This window comes from Electrophorus electricus, chromosome 5, assembly GCF_041902795.1.
Source record: "Electrophorus electricus isolate QZ-2024a chromosome 5, ASM4190279v1, whole genome shotgun sequence".
Lineage (NCBI taxonomy): Eukaryota > Metazoa > Chordata > Actinopteri > Gymnotiformes > Gymnotidae > Electrophorus > Electrophorus electricus.
Genome location: NC_137501.1, coordinates 11,211,848 through 11,229,018, shown reverse-complemented (window position 1 = coordinate 11,229,018; position 17,171 = coordinate 11,211,848). Strand labels below are relative to the sequence as shown.

At 41.3% G+C, this 17,171-nt stretch overlaps 1 protein-coding gene across 1 annotated transcript; it reads right to left on the bottom strand.

Annotated features, from left to right (window-relative positions):
• Nucleotides 1–2,019: 2,019 nt before the first annotated feature.
• Nucleotides 2,020–15,634, bottom strand: ppp2r2ca (protein phosphatase 2, regulatory subunit B, gamma a). The gene is made up of 10 exons (XM_081714176.1): nucleotides 15,441–15,634; nucleotides 14,766–15,362; nucleotides 13,328–13,425; nucleotides 10,332–10,506; nucleotides 9,463–9,575; nucleotides 8,396–8,573; nucleotides 7,035–7,199; nucleotides 6,554–6,723; nucleotides 5,790–5,881; nucleotides 2,020–4,294 (listed from the first exon to the last, which is right to left on the bottom strand). The coding sequence occupies exons 2-10, from the start codon at nucleotides 14,827–14,829 to the stop codon at nucleotides 4,003–4,005; spliced, it is 1,347 nt and encodes a 448-aa protein (XP_081570302.1). The 5' UTR covers nucleotides 14,830–15,362; nucleotides 15,441–15,634; the 3' UTR covers nucleotides 2,020–4,002.
• Nucleotides 15,635–17,171: the final 1,537 nt, after the last annotated feature.

The following is a 17,171-nucleotide window of genomic DNA, read 5'->3' as shown; positions in this document are numbered from 1 at the left end:
AGGTTCGTTGTGTAAAAATCATACACCATTGTTGTGACGGAATGCTCCCCTGTCCCACTGTTGACGTGGTACGTGCCGTGGGAGACGTGGTCTCGTTTGTAGCCATGCACATGGTTTATTGTGTTACGTTTGTAATGAAAGGCCTGTTGGTGTGTGCGTCCTTGTCGGTCTTGATTATGTTCATGTTCTTGTTGCACGTGTTCACCGTGTTCGTTTCATGTGAGTGCCATTATGTTCGTTATTTGCGTTTGTTTAATAAACGTCTGTCTACGTCGAGGGAGTCTTGTGTGTCCGAAATCAAATAAAATCTCTATTTCATTCTTCTAGTGGGTGGTAGCAAGCAAAGTTTATTTATATAACACTTTTTACAACAGCTGTTGTCACAAATCAGCTTTGCACATGTCCGTGTCCAAGCTTTACATATGGGGACGTTTATATATGTTACATATATCAGGGTCTTGAATCGGTCGCTGCTGCTATGGCTCCCTCCTCCTTTGAGTCTTGGTTCCTGTTACTAGTAATCAGAAGGTTGTCAGTTTAAGTCCCACCATTGCCAAATTGCCACTGTTGGGCCCCTGGAGCAAGGCCCCAAACCCTCAATTGCTCAAATTAAAATATTCAAATGTTTTTCTAATGATGCACAAAGTACCTTCCATCTGAGCACGCTAGAGCTGCAACTAATGCATTTATTAGTCATTTATTATTATTCTGTTGATTTTTAATGCAAATTAAACAATTACTAGCTACTTCACAGAGTACTAGGAATTTAAGTTGTATTGGGATGGTTGTTGAAACAGACCGTCACCAACAGCCCCACCTAGAATATTTTAACCAACTGCCACTGATGTATTTATATATATACACCGGAGCTTGAAAGGGGAAAAAAAATGTATATAAAAATTCCACTCACCCTCCTCCTGGTGGTTTAACAGAGGTCTGGGAGCTTGAGGGTCCTGCATAGTATCTTAGCTGTTCCCAGGACTGCACTCTTCTGGACAGAGATCTTGGATGTTGTTCCTGGGATCTTTTGGATTCATTCTCCCAGTTTGAGGGTCACAGTGCTAGTGCTCCAATTACCACATCTTTTCCAGCTCTTTTCTCAGCCCTTGGTATTTGTGTGTGTGTGTGTGTGTGTGTGTGCGTGTGTGTGTGTGTGTGTGTGTGTGTGTGTGTGTGTGTGTGTGTGTATACACACATCATCAGTCACCATAAAATGGCTGGATAAATCTTATATCTGTGTGAATAAGCTTTGTTACAATTTGTGCAGTTTCCTCTAGTATTAAATTTTAGACTATTCTCTCTTAAGAGTTTATCACAAAAATGACACATTACTGCTGTATTTTGTCAACTTAGCATTTTGGTATATTAGCAAATTCACATGCTTTTTCAACCTTTGAAACAGAACTGAGAGCCAGTTAAAGACCTGCCAGACAGACATTTGTGCCGACCCAAAAGTTTACCGTATGTCTAAGAGCAGCAGAATAACACATCTGATATCCTACAATACTCTCTAAGCCTTTGATGCAAAACCCTGTTTGTGTTACACCACACAGAGATTTGAATCATATATACACCATGTTTGGCTTTATCAATGATTAAGTGTAAGTTATTTTCCCATTTTTATGATATATATGATATGTTTGATATGTGAAGCAAATATATTTTTAAATTGTCTGTTTAATGTGAAATTTCTCACCTTCAAATCTGTTTTGCAGGAGTTAACACTAGGATTTAATGCATTGATCATAAAATAGATCCGCTTAACGCATGTTACTCAAATGTAACCACAGTACTGTTACAGTACTACACAAACGTCACAGCTTATGTCACACCTTTTTGTCCCACTCTGTTGACATCAGCCGATGGAACGTGAGACAGGCACTTCACATGTCTCAGTGTGATGGTGTCGTGTGGTGTCATCTTGTTCTCTCTGTGCTTCTGACCTGCTTTTTGTGCACAGTGTGATTCTAATACACGCCTTGTGTTTCTGTAGATAAAGGATGTACACAAACATTCATCCTAAATAAATGAGTTATTTATGTGAACAGTGAACAATAAAGTAGACTTAAAATGTTATACACTTGTATTATCTTGTCTTATACACATTCCTTTTTATTTCTCTAGTAGGTGTCGTTAGAATTTGTTTAGGCGCTGCAGATATACATATTAGTAACACAGAATAATGGTAGACATGCTTGTGCGTGCGTGCGTGTGTGCCCTGAAAAATTCAAGATCCTATTTCCTGCTTGCTTGCTGTGTGTGTGTGTGTGTGTGTGTTAAGGCTTACTAAATGTTTGTATGGCAGGGTATACAATTGTGGATGGCTTGTTGCCATGGTAACAGGCCATGAGATAAAAATAAATGATCATGAAAGAATGAAGAATGGAGGAGCCCCATAAGTTCCATGTACTGGAGTTTGGAAAATGGAGCAGTTCAGACTGGATTTGGCATTTACATTAGTTTGTTCTCCAGAACCTCCTGCGCTGCACTTGTGTTTGTCATGAAACAGCAGCATCACCTTTGACCTTTACATCAAGCAATTGGTGAAGAAAAATGTAGCTTACTACAACCCCAGTTCATCTGACCACACGGTGGTGTGTGTTTATGAGAAATTGATACTAAGCAGTCCCTAGAAAAAGAGAAAAAAGAACTTACAGCAAGACATCACTATTAGGGTTACTGCTAAGGGTTAGGGCTAGGAATCAGGGATAGGGTTACTCCCAAATTGGGTTAATGTTGGGGGTCAGGGTTACGGTTGCTCGTAAGCCCAGCTGGTTAGTGTTAGGGTTAGGGTTACTTCTAGATGTGATATTAAGATGTTACAGCTTTCACCTGTGTGGTGATTTATCGATAATTGTAACTCAAACTCTGTCCTAATCCAAATTGGCAAGTACTTGATATAATTTATGAACAGAATGTGGTGAGACAAGTGTTTTTAGGCATGTATTTATCCTCCATTACCTGTTAACCTAACCTAGGGTCAGGGTTAAGGTTAGGGTAAAAATGTAGTAGCATATGTTTAACATCCAATATGTCTGTCATATGACTGATCGACTATATTTGGGGTAAGAAGAGCATTTTGTAAATTTTTAATTTTTTTTGCAGAAACATTATCAATCAGCGATTTTCTAATAATTTCTTATTGGTAAAATAATAATTGGGACTCTACGTACTTGTGATTCATGCCAGAAAGGGTATATTATCCTTAAAAAATATGCTTGCTATTAAATCACCTCATCAGTGTATTGTGTTCGTTGAATAGTCACAAATGCAGATGCTACCTGTTGAAAGAACTGGGTTAGGGTTAAGACAGGTGTTAGTGTGAGGTACAGGGTTAGCGTTATGACAGGTGTTAGTGTGTGGTAGAGCTCTCATGAGGATTCATAAAGAAACATCCAGGAATGGCTGTTAATGAGATACTGAGATGTGTTGTTTCAAAGAGAAAGTATAATATAAATGTGAATCCTGGGTTAAGCAAATATGTAAAGAGAAAGCAGAACTTGCAGAGTAACAAACTGTGGGATTTGTTTTGGGAAGCACATGATAAGAAGACTGCTTAGAGCTCTCCTGAAACCATGACAATCAGGTAAATGCATCCATGGCAGCCAAGTGACCTGCAGCCCATAAGAACTGCTTCATCTCTCTGCTGAGTAGCGGTGATAGCTTTCAGGGATTGGCTGACAGCACTGTCAGTTACATCAGTGCAGTTAAGGACAGGTTGACAGTGGTGTCAGCTTAAAAGTACACTCACAAATTTAAATACTCTTGGCAGTAAAGGAAAACAGGCTTGATGGGACTGTGATTGTGATTGGGTTGGAGTAAGTAGTTCCACTCTGTTGCCTGTCTTTGCATTTATCCAAAAACTTTGAAATACGTCTTCACAGGGGCATTACTATGTTTGACTGTTCAACATTGTATGTGTGTGTGTGTGTGTGTGTGTGTGTGTGTGTGTGTGTGTGTACAGAGCCACATTCCCCTGTTGAGATGACTGCTCTTGTGATGTCACTGGTTTTCTGGGTGTACTCTGTCCTGAAAGATGTACAGGTTGTTGGTGGTTGCTATAGCAATAATGTTCTCAGCAGGGTGCCACGCCATATGAAGAATCTTTTTGGTGAAGTCCAAGCTGTCCACACCCACGTCTCCACGGCGCCGCCGCCCCCCAGTGTAAACCCGCCGAGTTCGTAGCACTGCTCGCGGCTTGCTGCTCTCTCTCCATGCCTCCAGCGTCACCCCACGTCCCGCCTCACGGTCGAACATCCGGAAGAAGCTGTTATACGTTCCAGTCATGATCACACTGGCGGTGGAAGGAGTTCAACAAATACACAAAGTGAAGTGTAGTGAACAGTATAGAGGCACTGGTGGCTAAGGTATTGGACTTGTAATCAGAAAGTTGCCAGTTCAAGCCTCACCACCACCCGGTTACCACTGTTGGGCCCCTGAGCAAGACCCTTAACCCTCAATTACTCAAGATGTGTTCAGTCAGAACTGTAAGTCACTTTAGCTAAAAGCATCAGCTAAATGCTATTAAATGTTATAGAAAAAAATTTAAGATGGCACAATACCAATTCGAATCTCATCCAATATCCAGTAACATGTTTTCATTAAAAACAACTGTGGATCTGTGGTTCTGTTGACTTGATGAATCTTATAGTGTTGGGGAATTTTTATGTGAGATGTATTATATATGCAGACTTTTTACAGATATGCACGGATATGACATAAATATAAATAAAATGATAAGAAACAGAAACATTGTTTAGAAGACTGTTTTCCTTATATTGCCATATGTTGTCTTTTAGGGGGATGATCTTTAATGCCGTGGTCACCACCTGCTTGGTTCTCTGCTGTACTGCCGTCACCCCCATCATGCACACAAACACGCAAACAACCTCTATATGTGTCTATATGTGTCTCTCTGCTCAGTACAGCTGCCACAATCACTGACTCCTGAAATTTACACCTTATGTTCTACTGCATTTTTTGAATTCTTTGTTTTTAGTAAATTTCAGTGGTAAATCACCAGGCACTAAGGAAGCAAACAGAGAGGCTACCTGTACTATGAGACTCTCTACACTCAACCTCTGCTTAAAAGCAATAGAAATGTAATCTGACAATGATTACATGGTTATTTATTAAACAAATCCATGGAGGGAATTAGCAAAATTTCAGTCCACCTTAAAACTCAGCAGACTAATGACAAACTTCTGCTTTTTCATGCAGTTTAAATATGCTAAAGCTCTATAGCAATTAACCCCATAAATGTACTTTTCTTGTTCGGTTATTGTTTTCATCTCTGGGTTTGTTTCTGTCAGGTCCTAATCTTACTTTAATGTGCAGCCAAACGACACAAAATAATTCTTTTTTTTTTTTTAAAGAATGGATTAATATATAAATCATTGTTGGCCACAGATCCATGGTGGTGAGCAGACACTAGCAATATTGTTTATGTGCTTTCATTGGAAGGCAGATAACCCGTTATCACAAATACACTACATATGCGCTACAGTTAAACTCTACAGGATAAACTGTGCTCAAACTAACCTGGCTGTTATCATGTGACCTGCTCAAACTAATCTGGCTGTTATCACGTGACCTGCAGTGTACTGCTGTGCTATTTTCAGGCTGGTGTCATTGTGACACCATGATATGACATCTAGGATATATTTTGAATGTGTAGATGGTGAGTGAGGGGGTAGACGTTAGTGTTTGATTTTGGTGTTTTAGGTAGTGATTCTCTAGGAACAGGACCACCTACACAGTACCACCTACTGTGTAAAAGTTTAGCTTACCTGTCTGTACTGTTCCACACACACTCAAACTTGTCAAAGATACAGTCGTTCTCATACAAGGAACACAGCTTACTCCGCAGGTAGTCGTGTACCTACACAGACAGAGAGCAGGTTACTGGATTTAGGCAAGAAGCTTGTGTTTATGTGTAATTATTATTTGGTTTATGGACTAATTATTTGTGGGCAATTAAGGTAGTGATCACAATTTAGTGGCAATGATGATGGCCAACAAATGTCTGTTTGTTTCTTTTCCTTAAAAATTAGCGAATGTGGAGGCTTAAGAGTGTGTAGTGTAGACACACTGTGCAACCTGGAAGTCCTGGACTGGACACACACACACACACTCACTTGGGAGTCCTGGACTGGACACACACACACTCACCTGGGAGTCCTGGACTGCACGCACACACACTCACCTGGGAGTGCTGGACTAGACACGCACTCACCTGGAAGTCCTGGACCGGACACACACACACTCACCTGGGAGTCCTGGACTGCACGCACACACACTCACCTGGGAGTGCTGGACTAGACACGCACTCACCTGGAAGTCCTGGACCGGACACACACACACTCACCTGGGAGTCCTGGACTAGACACACACACACTCGCCTGGGAGTCCTGGACTAGACACGCACTCACCCGGGAGTCCTGGACTAGACATGCACTCACCCGGGAGTCCTGGACTAGATACACACTCACCCAGGAGTCCTGGACTAGACACGCACACACACGGGAGTCCTGGACTAGACACACACACCCACCTGGTATGTTTCGATAGGGCCTTTCTCCATGTTCAGGTCCCACACCTTGGTGGTCAGATAGTCTCGTGTGAGCAGGTAGCGACCACTGTGGCTAAATTTGACATCTGATACTGAAGAGATGATCTCAGAGAAGAAAGAACGATTGCCAGGGTCCTCTGGCTCCTCAAAGACTGGAACATGTCAAAAGACACTGGTCATCTTAATTATAATGCCAAGTGATTAAAAGTCAAGAGAGCTGCAAAATGAGGTCTGTTCATAGGTAGATTACAATAGATTACATTAGATCACATTTGATCAAAAACATCACCTCAGTATTTGTCAAAGTGATTGTATAATTGTTCTTCTACCATATGAAACACAGCAGACTTGATGGAAAATTATGATTATGACGGGTGTGTGGGGGCGTGAGCTGGTAGATGGGTGTGTGGGGGGCAGGATCTGGTCGGGGAGCAAGCTGATGGATGGGTGGAGGTTTGCTTACTTTTGGAGTGCTTGTCACAGAGGGCAGATGCTCTCATGTCACACAGGCGGAGTGTCCCCTTACTGCTGCTGTAAACAAACAGGTGGCAATGCTTGGGGTGGAACTCTGATGCTGTGATCACCTCTGTCAGATCCTCCATGTTTGCCGGCTTAATGTCCACAATGTCTGATGAAGGAGAGTCAAGGACACTACACTGGAAGAGTTTAGCATGGCAGTGCAAAAGGAATGTAAATGAGGAATGTACACTGGAATGCATTTTAATGCATCAGTGGTACCTCTACATACACACCAATTTAGATGAATGTGCGATGTTTTAAATCACAAGCACACACCATGCATTTTTAAGTTTAGTGGTTTCTTGGTGAATTATTCAAACACTTCCATAGATTTTTCATTTCTAGGTCAGGCCACACACACAATACAGATACACATATTGCTCTCATTCTTGTGACACCAAATTATAGAAAATTTTCAGGCTTCATTACATAATTTCATATCCTCATATCTAACCCTAAACCCTAACCCTAACCCTCATATCTAACCCTAACCCTAACCCTAAACCCTAAACCCTAAACCCTAACCCTAACCCTCACCCTCATATCTAACTCTAACCCTAATCTTCATATCTAACCCTAACTCTAAACTCTAACCCCAACCTTAACTCTAACCCTAAACCCTAACCCTTAAATCTGACCCTAACCATAAACCCTAATCCCTAATCCTCATAACTAACCCTAACCCTAAACCCTCGTATCTAACCCTAACCCTTAACTCTAACCCTCAAACCCTAACCCTCATATCTAACCCTAACCCTAACCTTAAACCCTAACCCTTCTATCTAACCCTAACTCTAACCCTAAACCCTAAACCTTAACCCTCGTATCTAACCCTAACCCTAAACTTTAACCCTCGTATCTAAACCTAAGCCTTCATTACATAATTTCATACCCTCATACCTATTTTGTATGCACCTCAACACAAAGGTGTTGCTGCTGTGTGTAAATATGCTGCATTAATATATTAAATGTTACAAATATTGCTAAAATAGTCAATAGTCAAAATAATGTTAACTATTATAATGGAGGGGAGATTTAAGTGATTTAAAGCTACATTTAAGACACAGACACAGAGCACCACAACCCAAGTCTAAAAGATGCTCTTTTTTGAGTATGTTTTCTGTAATACGAGAATGTGTTAATCTATAAGATACTGAGTGTTATTTGAGCATGTGTTAATCTATAAGATACTCAGTGTTATTTGAGCATGTGTCAGTCTGGAAGATGATCTGCGTTATCTGAGTATATGTCAGTCTGGAAGGTGACTGTGTTATCTGAGTATGTATTACAGCACCCACAGGATACTGAAGCTCCGGTCTGTAATGGCCAGGTGCCACATGTTAATTCTCAGGTCATCAGCTGACAGGTATGTCTCCCCATCACTGTTTACCGAGATGGAGTTCACATGGTAGGTGTGGCCATTTGCAAAAACACGCCTTGGCCTGACCTCCACCATCAGATCAGCAGGCTTCAGTACTGGAACCTGCATCAATAATATATCTTAAGTGATTCAACCCAAACAACCTGTCCAACAGAATGGCTCAGTAAATATAAGCACAATCGTCTTTTTATTTACTTTTGGAATATTCATCTGTTAGTAACACAGTCATTCATTTTGCATTGACTTTTAGAAGCCAGTAAAATCATTATCCGGTTAAATTGTGCATCCACTTGAACCTCATAAGCAGTGAAGGCAGTTAAGACTACTGGACAATACTTATATTTACACATGCACCAGTGGGAAGATTGTCATGGACAGAGTTAAGTTTAGCCTGATTAAAGCATGTAGTCCAGGCTTATACTAGCCTGTTTAAAGCATATTGTCCAGGCTGACAATATCTGAACTGTTTGGACCTGTAATCACTCCAGTGGCCCGCAATCTGAGATTCTTCAACATTTTGTGACATTTCCTGCAGTACGACACCTTTATTGAAAGTTACATGAATCCAAGACTGTTTTATATAAATTAGTGGAAAGTGGGGTTTGGAGTATAACATTGTTCAAAAACTGCAAAAACCTTCTACTGCAGCTCAGGTCTAAGGCAGGACCAGCTCTCTTATCTGACACTGTGTCATAAAAAAGCAGACAAACTCCTGTGGGTAAATGTATAGCGATACAAATTAGGTGTTTCATGTGGTAGTTAAAGTGGGCTGTTCGGGAGTGCACAGAAACAGAACTATCTGGTTATGCTTCAGTGTAGTTTCTTAGTTTGACTAAATAATTTGGGCATGTGGATGTAAATGTTGCTTTTGTAACATCGTCAAACCAGGCAAACAGTGTCACATTTATCTATTAAAATGTCTAATAAATTGGAAGTAAACACACCTGTATCGATGTCACAAAGTCACAATGGAAATACCCTTAGCACACACCTGTAATGATGTCACGGTGGAAATATCTTTAAGACGTCCTTCTTCATCCTTCAGGTTGTATCCTTCAGGCCTCCTGTCCCTCTCACTCACTTTCCACAACTTTATGGTCTTATCTGTGAAAGATTAATGGCTGAGTTTCTCCTACAGCAGAATGTGATTATATATGCCAATCATTTAAAATATATTATATACACCAGTCATTTTGAATAAACAGATGGTTGTGTCCCACCCCCCTATTTTCTTTGTTAGTTTGTCTCTCCTGTTGTCAAGGTCTCCCAGTCACAACATGTAATTAGGATTCTGCACATAAAGTCCCTCATTACTCTCAAGACTATTTTGAGTGGCTTAGTATGCCAGGGGAGCTCTAAGGTCTCAGCCATGTGTCTCTAAGGTCTCATCCCTGTGTCTCTAAGAGCTGAGCCTTGTAACTCTAAGGGCTCAGTCATGTGTCTCTAAGGTCTCAGCCTTATGTCTCAAAAGGGATCAGTCATGTGTCTCTAAGGTCTCAGCCTTATGTCTCTAAGGGCTCAGTCATGTGTCTCTAAGGTCTCAGCCTTATGTTTCAAAAGGGATCAGTCATGCGTCTCTAAGGTCTCAGTCATGTGTCTCTAAGGTCTCAGCCTTATGTCTCTAAGTGTGCCTTGTGTCTCAAAGTGTTCAGCCTTATGTCATTAAGTGTTTGGCCTTGTGTCTCTAGGGGCTCAGTGTTTCTAAGGGCTCAATCATGTGTTTTAGTCATGTTTTTAAGGTCTCAGCCATGTGTGTCTAAGGTCTCAGTTGTGTGTCTCTAAGTGTTCAGCCTTGTGTCTCTAAGGTCTCAGTCATGTGTCTCTAAGTGTTCGGTCTGATGGCACAGTTACTTTGCTCACCGTTTGTGGACAGGAGGAAGTGGGCAGCATTCTGCTGAGGCAGCCAGCGAATCTTGTTGATCTTCTCCTCAATTTCAAGACTTTTCAGGTAGTCAAAGTCAGGCTCATGGCTCTGAAACGTGCTGTAGACATTATACTCCCCTGCATCACCAAGCTCTTCCCTTCCTCCTTTATCCTGTAGAACAGACACAAATTTATCCTATCTCTTCAATGACACAAATACTAGTAGTCAGAAACAAATGTACTCAAAATCTGTGGTTTATCTCAGTTCCAGAAAATTGCACCACCTAACTGTAATGTTTTTAAGGATTAAGTTAACACAAAATACTACATAAAATTATTTTTTATTGTATTAAATTATATTCTCATTATTCCAGTATAATTATGTAATATTGTGTCAACTACATTATATCCACATTCTATTGTGTCATACTACATTCTATCTGAAATCTTGATCCTAGTGGATTCTTCCCTTCGGCTGAACCTGTAGTGTTTCAGTGAGGTTTAGGTCAAGGTACTGGACATGAGAGCAGTGCGTTTTCCAGGAATGCTTTGTCATTGCTATATTATCATATCTCACAAGGAGGCCCCATTATGGCATTTACATTCTAATCACTGAATGAGCAGGACTGTAAGAGTCCTGTGTGGTGTTCACAGTAAGAGCTGTTGTCCCTGATGAAGTAAGAGCCACCCTCATAGCCCATGTGATAGCCCATGTGATAACCCATGTTATAACCCATAACACATGCAATAACCCAGACTCTGACCAAACACAGAGTTGTTAATTAAACAGTTGTACAAAGCTCCTTGTGAAAGAACTGTGAGTGGGTCAAAGAATTCTGACACCAGTACGTGGAGGTATGCTGTCTATCCTACACATCTGTTACATGTTGTACTATAGTGAACTTTACACTACTCCACATATAAACATGGGTTAGAGTATATACAGTATGAGTTACAGTATATACAGTATATACACTATGGGTTAGAGTATATACACTTTGGGTTAGAGTATATACAGTATATACACTATGGGCTAGAGTATATGCAGTATATACACTATGGGTTAGAGTATGTATAGTAGGACATACTGCAAAACATGTCTTCTTTCAGAGAGTCATGGAGTTGGAGGTTAATCAGACCCCACACTAACTAATTTATGTATATGAGGCAGGGTTTAGTGTAAAAGTCTGTGTTTATATGTCCATTGTGATTAATATGGTACAGTGATGTTTTCTGCTGATAGTTAACAAGTACGCCGATATATTTACAGTTCTAGAGGACACTGTCAAGGATGCATTAATGTACAGGCTAATTTAGGCTTGGCAAAAAGACCAGCATTCACTCCTCATGAAGCGGTGTGTGTGTGTGTGTGTGTGTGTGTGTGTGTGTGTGTGTGCGCATGCGCATACACAAAACTACACACACATACACATCCGTTTGTGTGTGTATGTATGTGCAGGTGTGTATATGGGACAGAATAGCGCACAGGTTATCCTGTGCTGCAAGGCCCACTGGCTGGCCAGAAAATGTTATTTTAACTTTTTAAACAGAAACCTGGGTCCCCATTGGTCCATTAAAATTTCATGCCAAGTAGTGCCATGATAATAGCATGGGATTGGCCTTGTAGTGGCATGGCATTGCTATGGTAGTGGTGTAGTACTGATGTATTAGCGGTGTGACAGTGGCATGGTTTTGGTGTGGTAGTGGCGTGGTAGTGGCATGGTTGCAGTGGCAGTGGAGTGGTTTTTGGGTAGAATTGGCATGGTACCAATATGGTATTGGCATGGTAGTGGTGTAGTAATGGTGTGGTAGAGACATAATAGGGTTAGGGTTAGCACTATGATAGGGTTAGCATTAGCACAATGATAGGGTTAGGGTTAGCACTATGATAGGGTTAGCGTTAGCACAATGATAGGGTTAGGGTTAGCACTATGGTAGGGTTAGGGTTAGCACTATGGTTGGGTTAGCATTAGCACAATGATAGGGTTAGGGTTAGCACTATGGTAGGGTTAGGGTTAGCACTATGATAGGGCTAGGGTTAGCACGATGATAGGGTTAGGGTTAGGGTTAGCACTATGGTAGGGTTAGGGTTAGCACTATGGTTGGGTTAGCATTAGCACAATGATAGGGTTAGGGTTAGCACTATGGTAGGGTTAGGGTTAGCACTATGATAGGGTTAGGGTTAGCACTATAATAAGGTTAGGATTAGGGTTAGGGTTAGCACTATGGTAGGGTTAGGGTTAGGGTTAGCACCACGATAGGGTTAGGGTTAGCACCATGATAGGGTTAGGGTTAGCACTATGATAGGATTAGGGTTAGGGTTAGCACTAGGATAAGGTTAGCATTAGCACAATGGTAGGGTTAGGGTTAGCACTATGTTAGGGTTAAGGTTAGCACTATGGTAGAGTTAGGGTTAGGGTTAGGGTTAGCACCACGATAGGGTTAAGGTTAGCACTATAGTAGGGTTAGGGTTAGCACCATGATAGGGTTTGGGTTAGCACTATGGTAGGGTTAGGGTTAGCACCATGATAGGGTTAGGGTTAGCACTATAGTAGGGTTAGGGTTAGCACCATGATAGGGTTAAGGTTTGCACTATGATAGTTGGTGCTGTGCTGGAATGAGCATATCAGGTTTGTCAGTGATGCTGGAATTTTGAGATGTGTCACAATGGGGTTGAGAATGACCTACTGCCTAAAACTATCTAGAAAACAACATCCATGTGGTCAGAAATTGTCCATTGCTGTGATGGGTGGCTAACAAATAATATACATAGTACCAGATGAGCTATAGACCTTAAATGTACATCCAGAAGCACTTTCTGATAAATAAATGTTTCAAACAAAGATGGTGGTGAGAATGTATTATAAATCTGATGTATCATTATGCCAATTATTTATATTGCAAGTGATTTGCTTCCTCCAAATGGTTTGGTGACCTACAATGGGTTACCCTTACCCCTAACCCTAACCCTAACCCTGGAAAGGTAGATTCACCTCTGGTTCCCGCTGGAAGATAACCACTCGGCCTCCCCTGTCACCGGTTGCCAGCAGGTCACCAGTCTGGTTGAACTCCACCGTGGAAATAACATCAGCTGAAGGCACAAGAAAAGAGAGGGAGGGAAGTAACAACACAACACAGAGGGTAACCCTTTATCTCGTTAGGGTTAAGGTTAGGGTTAGGATTAGGGTTAGGGTTAGGGTTAGGGTTAGGGTTAGGATTAGGGTTAGGGTTAGGGTTAGGATTAGGGTTAGGATTAGGGTTAGGGTTAGTTAGGGTTAGGGTTAGGGTTAGGGTAAAATTTTATGGGTTAGGGTAAAATTTTATGCTGTTTAATCATTTATTTCTTTGGATAATTTTAATTCTTAGATGTTCTGATCATAGAGAGCCGTCCGATTTAATTAGCATATTGGTACAGCCACACACAACAACTTCACTGTTACTTTCCGTAGCATTTAACTTGAGTATACAGTGTGTACTGGTGACTAGATCAGGCAGTTCACATGGTCATTATCAATTTAACGATTCATAGATTTTTTACATGCTTCAGCATTTTTTAACCCTAACTGTAACCCCAAACGTAACCCTAACACTAACCTAACCTAACCCTAATTTAACCTAACCCTAACCCTATCTTAACCTAACCCTAACCTAACCTAATTTAACCCTACCCTAACTTAATCTAACTCTAACACTAAACACTAACACTAACACTAACCTTAGCCTGTTTAAAATGTGTTTTGTGCGTTTGAGTCTTTACAGAATAAGACAGCTGATACATTAGTGCAGATCCATTTGTCTTAAAAACTGATTGGGAACTGCAGCACCGCTGTAACACTTGACTAATGTCACAGAACATTTGTTAATCTAAAAATCCTCAGCATGCAGTATGATTCAGGCATATTGCAGAGAGAATATTTTATTTTAACTTTAGGCTTGGCAAAATAAATGAATCCACTGTGTACAGATGAAGAGTGAAACAAACTCAGTGGAAGGGCAGCAAGTGACCTGGTAGATGGAGCAAAGACACACAACTAACTTGATTCAAGGGTGTCAGTTGGTGGAGGACTGATTTTCTATGCAAAACTATGAGATAATTTTGGTCAGATGACCTGAGACTATATGGGGTAAATGATTGTGGTTCAAAGGACTGTAACTATAATTTAACCGTGCATTCAACTATTTCAAGTGTATATGTGTGTTTAATGTCAAAGATATAAGAAGGCCATGTATTTACAGATTTTAACAATCTGACATCTGTGTCCCCTCAGACATCTGGATGTCTGCAGCCAGCGAGAGGACCTGCTGACTCAGCAGAACTACGGAGCATTATTGCACTGTTTATGAGTGTGTTCTAGAGGTGACAGAGCTCAGGTTGCTGTTCTAAGTGCTGTGTGTGTTATGATTATGTGAGATGCATGTGTAAGTACATACCCTCTGTGACGTAGTCTCGGAGGAAGCTGTGGTTGATTTTGGGGCTCTCGCTGTCCTCACCCATGGGCAGTAGCAGGGTGTGTGTGCGCACCCGTCTGGAGAAGAGCCGTCCAATCCGTACCTTCTCGTTCGTCTGGGGCTCCACCCATGCTGCTGCAGCCTAGCGGAATGGCCTGTTACACAGCATCCTGGGATACAGTACGCCTTCGTCACGAGGAAGAGGAGCGACAGAAACCAGACTCAAAAAGGAATAAGCACTTTCCTGTGCTCAGCTTTGTATGTTTTTCGAGAGCCCAAATCCTGGAAACACATACGGCCAGATTCACATGCGCATAAAAGTCAAAGTAGACCTGCTCCTCTGTCCACAGCCAGGAGGAAAACTGAAGCTGAGTGTGTGTGTGTGTGTGTGTGTGTGTGTGTGTGTGTGTGTGTGTGTGTGTGTGTGCGCGTGTGATTAAGCACGTTGTGCCAAATGTGTCTGTGTGTGTAAGTATGATTAAGTCTGTGCTAAGTGGGTGTGTGTGAGATTAATCTCTCCATGCTGTGGTCACTCCTCTTCATGTGAGCAGGTTGCGGTTGTTGCTTGGTCCGGCAGTCCTTGAAAGAAAGCAGGAATAATAAAGTCTTCTGCCATCCACTAAACGCAAGGCAGCATGAGAAAAGGCCCAATCCTACCTTACACCCTGCGTGTGTGTCCTCTTCCTTTTGCTGCAGTGTGGCTGACTGTGTGTGTGTGTGTTGTGTGTATATGTGTGTGTAGGAAAGGAAAAAAAGATGTAAAAGAAGGGGGAGGGAGAGAAAGACAGACAGAAAAAGAGAAAGAGAGAGAGTAAGAGAGAGAGAGAGAGAGAGGATGCTGCCAGCCTGTGTTTCTGCTGAGCATCTGCACAGCATCACCATGCCACTGCAGCCTCCTTCCTAAACAGCCAATCAGAGCCCAGCACACGAGCACAGCTCCTCCCACTGCAGGTGACAAGAGGAATGAGGCGAGAGAAAGGGAATGAGCAAAGATGGGGGATGGGTGAAAGGATAAAGGCAGAATGTTCACCTACAGAAGCAGAAGGCAAGAGAAGAATGAACCACACAGAGAAAAGATTGAGAAAATGAAATTGTAAAATACTGATGGCTGAGAACAATGAATTAATAGTCATTGAAGTAGGAATGGAAAAGATGACAGGAGAAGAGCTTGCCTCAGAAATCTTTAAGATGGTGGTGTAGCTCCATCTAGTGGCTATGCATAGTATTGTAATTTGTAAAATTACAACAGCAACAACAATATGATGATGATGATGTAGGTGTCTACATAAAAACAACGACAATAATAATAATTCCTCACTGTAATAATCATAAGGAATATGTTAAGCCCTTCTAAATTACTTTATGACTTTTTAAAGTGATATTACACAAGTCCTGGTGTTCATAAAACTAGTAGATTTATTTATTAGAGTTGTGGCGGCTCAGTGGTTAAGGTACTAGTCTACTAGTACCAAGTTGCCACTGTTGGGCCCCTGAGCAAGACCTGTAACCCTCAATTGCTTGAATTGTATTCAGTTGTAACTGTAAGGCAATTTGCATAAACCATTTTCTAAATGGCTTAAATATGATAATACAGAACAATGATTGACCCCATGATGATTAATATGATAGCCTTACTACTCTGGATCTTCCAGTTTGTTTAACAGCTGGCAACATTATTGATTACAGGTATCATGGAAAAGGATGAAATATGTTATATATGGTTTTTTTTCCCCATTCATTTACATTTACATGTTACATTATTGCATTTGGTAGATGCTCTTATTCAGAGGAACAAAAATGCTTTGTCATTTACTCATAGAATACATCCTAGCTAGTACAGTAGGTTAGAGTTCAAGATACCATTGAACTAGAATACTGTTGAAATACAGGGATCAATGGTGATGCCTAGAAGTGCAAAACACATATAAACTCTATAGCAGACAACAATAAGTGCAATAAACAATACATACTAAAGTTTCAGTTAGTCTACATAGGAGCAGGAGTGGTCATTTAAATATTCCACAAATAGATGAGTCTTCAGTCTGTGTTTGAACACTGCAAGGGACTCCGCTGTCCAGAAAGCCAGAGGAAGTTTGTTCCACCATCTGGGAGCTAGGACAGAGAATAGTCTCAATTCTTGTCTTCCATGAGACTTGAAGCATGGTGTTTCAAGCCAAGCGGTATTTGAGGTTCAAAGTACTCGAGGTATGGATCAGGCTTTGACCATTGACCTTATGTATGGAGGGGCTGGTCCATTTTTGGCTTTGTAGGCGAGCATCAAGGATTGGTATTTGATGCTTGCAGCTACTGAAAGCCAGTGAAGGGAGCATAGTAGTGGAGTGACATATGTGAACTTCAGAAGATTGAAGACCAGTCGTGCTGCTACAT